The sequence below is a fragment of the Macadamia integrifolia genome, chromosome 5 (genome assembly GCF_013358625.1).
Source record: "Macadamia integrifolia cultivar HAES 741 chromosome 5, SCU_Mint_v3, whole genome shotgun sequence".
Lineage (NCBI taxonomy): Eukaryota > Viridiplantae > Streptophyta > Magnoliopsida > Proteales > Proteaceae > Macadamia > Macadamia integrifolia.
Genome location: NC_056561.1, coordinates 3,799,305 through 3,802,986, shown reverse-complemented (window position 1 = coordinate 3,802,986; position 3,682 = coordinate 3,799,305). Strand labels below are relative to the sequence as shown.

The 3,682-nt window shown below is 35.4% G+C and overlaps 1 protein-coding gene across 1 annotated transcript in view; it reads left to right on the top strand.

Annotated features, from left to right (window-relative positions):
• The first annotated feature begins 245 nt into the window (after window positions 1–245).
• Window positions 246–3,682, top strand: part of LOC122079907 (calcineurin B-like protein 3) — a 9,468-nt gene continuing 6,031 nt past the window's right edge. Inside the window, exons 1-3 of the mRNA XM_042646693.1 lie at window positions 246–585; window positions 746–798; window positions 2,487–2,567. Coding sequence (XP_042502627.1) covers window positions 258–585; window positions 746–798; window positions 2,487–2,567 — 462 coding nt within the window. The 5' untranslated portion in view covers window positions 246–257. The remainder of the gene's footprint in view (window positions 586–745; window positions 799–2,486; window positions 2,568–3,682) is intronic.

The window sequence follows — 3,682 nt, the reverse complement described above, 5'->3', positions numbered from 1 at the left end:
GGTGTTGAGTATGTGGCCAACCAAAGACAGTTGGAAACTTCCAACTAAAGCAGCTGCTTTTGCCACATGGACTATTTAGTTCACTTTTGACTATTGAATAGATGAGAAATGACTTGGATAAGCCACATGTCAAATTTGGAGTGTGTTTATAGGCATGTGTAAGTCTCTGCCAGCTCCTTTATTGTGGCCAATGGCAAACAAAAAGTATTTTTTAAAGCATTAAAATGATATATGGAGAAACTGCTTCGGTTAGTTTGATGATGGATGGGGACAATGAGTTTACTAAATTTGGGCATTATCAAACATTACCATGTGACAGAAGAAAATGCTTCACTTGCAACATTGCTCCTTTTTTTCCATCTGGGAGGGGGAAGGAGGGGGATGTGCCAGTTTTGATAGACTTTACTGTTGTTACTTTTCAGGAAATTCCAAGAACTCCATATGATGATTGTTTGGCTGTAATTCCAACTATGCAGGTATTTGATTTGTTCGACACCAAACATAATGGAATATTAGGTTTTGAGGAGTTTGCACGTGCTCTGTCAGTTTTTCACCCCAACGCACCAATTGACGATAAGATTGATTGTGAGTTGTGAACTACTTGAACAGTTGAGCAGATGTGTTGTTTCATTGTTTGTATCATATTATAAATTGTAACTTTCATTTTAAGTTAGTCCTAAAGCTCAAGAGGATTTGCTTTTATGTTGGAATATGTGAGTCATGCCATACTTATTTTCATTTACAGTTTCATTTCAACTATATGATCTCAAGCAACAAGGGTTCATTGAGAGACAAGAGGTAAGTTTTTTTGGTTGCTAGAATTATATTTAATGGTTGACATCTGATGCTAGTCAGTTAAATATTTTTATCGACATTTAGGCTGAATGTAATATTCTTAGTGTCATTAGCTCTTATATGTTGTACATGCATTACTAGTTTAATTCCTTTCATCTGCTGTCTTGATGTTAAATATGACTAGTTCTTAATATAGTGGTTGATTTTTTATTTTCATTTTGTAAATAATGACTGCATTGGTGACAAAGAAAAACTAGTAGTCACATATCTTCCAAAGGGAGTTAGTGTGGATCACATCACCCCATTGCCACATCATCTAGAAAAATCCAAAGAATTTAGAGAGAGAGAGCTCACAGAGACAGTATAAACCCAACTGATATCTGTGGATGAAGAACTCCTTTCTTCATAAGTGGACATAGTCTTTTGTCTCAATTTCTTATTTAAAATTAATTTTTCTTTCCTGGAACATTCTCGAGGGCTGTGGGTATGCCCCTAGAATTTTGTTAGATTGGTTTCCAGGTTTGGAGAAGTGGGGTTCATGAGGAGATTCTCCTAAGCCAAAACCTCATAGAAGTAAAGACCGTATGTGGAACATCATCGTTTAAGTTTTTTCTTGTACAATTATACTTCTCCACTTCAGAAGACATGCCACTCTGGATATTTTGTCATCATTTGGCGAACCATGAGTTGGCAATAGTCAAAACATGCTGACAAGGTGAGGAGGACACGTGGGCAATAGAAATAGGTTATTATACACACACACACACACACACACACACAAAATCTCTTATAGAATACAACACATGGAATTTATAGAGTTGGGAACTCTTTCCTACATACTGACTAAAGCTGCCTTGTGGCATAATTCGTTGGACATGTTGCCCACATTCTCTTCTATTCATGAGTCAATTTCAAACCATTATGACTTCTCCCTTTGTTGTTGTAATTTTTTGAGAATGTCCACTTGTGTATGGGAATGTTTGAACAACAGGACCATAGGAAAAACAATGAGAAAAGCTCCATACAGACCACTAAATATGGCACTTGGCCTATCCATCAGATTTCCCATCTATATAGCTGTCAGAATCCCAAATATGATATAATTATGCTAGTATGACCTAACATAAGAAAACCAACAAATAATAAGTATTGGATTTAATATAAGTATATTCATTAAAAAACAAAACAATAAACTAAATAATAGCATATAATATTATATAATTAAAATCAATTTAATATAATATATATATATATATATATATAAAATACACCATACAATATGGTGTCCTCCTAGGACACAAGGTGGGCCAAGGCGTCCAAGGCAAAAGGCAGTCGGTCACCTTTCTGGATGCCTAGGTGGCACCTTGACAGCTATAATCCTAGCAGACATCCAGATGGTGGAAAATAGCTGGCGTGTAGGGAAGTATGAGGAAAGTTATTTGAGGTGCTATGGACATGTGCAACTGAGGCCAACATAGAAGAATACCAGATCTTGACAGTTCAGCAAGGTAGTGATTTTATCCTCTGGAAGAATACCAGATCCTGACATTCTGAGTTTTGTTGTAAATTTAGTAGTCTTTTAAAATTCTAGGAGATATAATTTCACCATTTAATATCTTAAAAGAACATCTTTTTGCACTTTGTCTTGTACATTTCAAAACATTTCTGACAATTGACTGACTTCTTTATAGGTGAAGCAAATGGTAGTAGCTACACTTGCTGAATCTGGTATGAACCTTTCAGATGATGTAATAGAAAGTATTATTGACAAGGTGCGTTCTCAATCTGAAACAATTTTCATGTTTAACTAATCTCTAGTGGATTATCATGCTCACCTTCACTCAGACATTCTTTTGGATTCTTCCTTTTTCTTATATCTCCCCGCCGTAGTATTTTACTTCAGACATCTAGAATGGCCAGAATATTTTTTCAGTTGAACCTTTTTTAAAGAGCTTAGTTTTATAGGCATATGTCATTGATACAGATTTATAGTTGGATCTTTAGTAGGTATCAGGATATTTAATTATGCCAAGTCCTAACACTTGAGGTACAAGGCAAATGATGTGCATAGAATGGGAATTAGGGACAAAGAGGGAGTTAGGGCTATGGGAGATTGTTTGAGTGTTAGTGTTTGACTTCTGTCAATTCATATGGGGGAGGCTTAGAAGGAATTTTAATGGTTACCAATGGACATAGAAAATCTCCAACCTTTCTATTTGTGATGGGCATGCTAAATAGAAATTATCCAGGATTTTGGTGACTCTGCTATCGTATTCCAATGGAGCTTACAGCAGTTAATGCTTGGGATGCGGATGGATGATTTAGCATTTGTAGAATAAATTAAAATTTGTCAACTTCTTTCCTCCCACTCCCCCACCCCACGACCTTATTTTAGCGTTCTTGTTTTGAGGTGTGAGACAAGGCATTTCGCTTGTCAAATTGTTGTTTGAGATTTAAAATGTAACCGCAAGCGTACGGATCAGTGTAGCTACGGGTCGAACACAGGGAGAACAGCCACTTTATTTTTTATTTCTTTTAATAATGCGAAAGTGAACTGATTAATGGTTGTGATCTAATTCTAATTACCGTCCTAAACATATGTATCTAAAATAACGTCTTAATCATTCGTCATCTAAGAATTTAGAGACGCAAGCCACGCAATTAAAATTGAATAAATAAATAACTGAAAATAAACAACCCACGTAATTAAAAAAATAAATAAATAAATAAATAAAGAAAAAAAATTCTGAAATAAAAATAAAGTAAAAAAAAAAGGGATAAAGCTAAAGAGAGACTCATAAGTAGGTTTCTCTACTTAGCCCGAGGGATGCATCATAATATGAGCTTCCCTACTTGACCAGAGAGTCACTCTTACAAGGGTTACTCT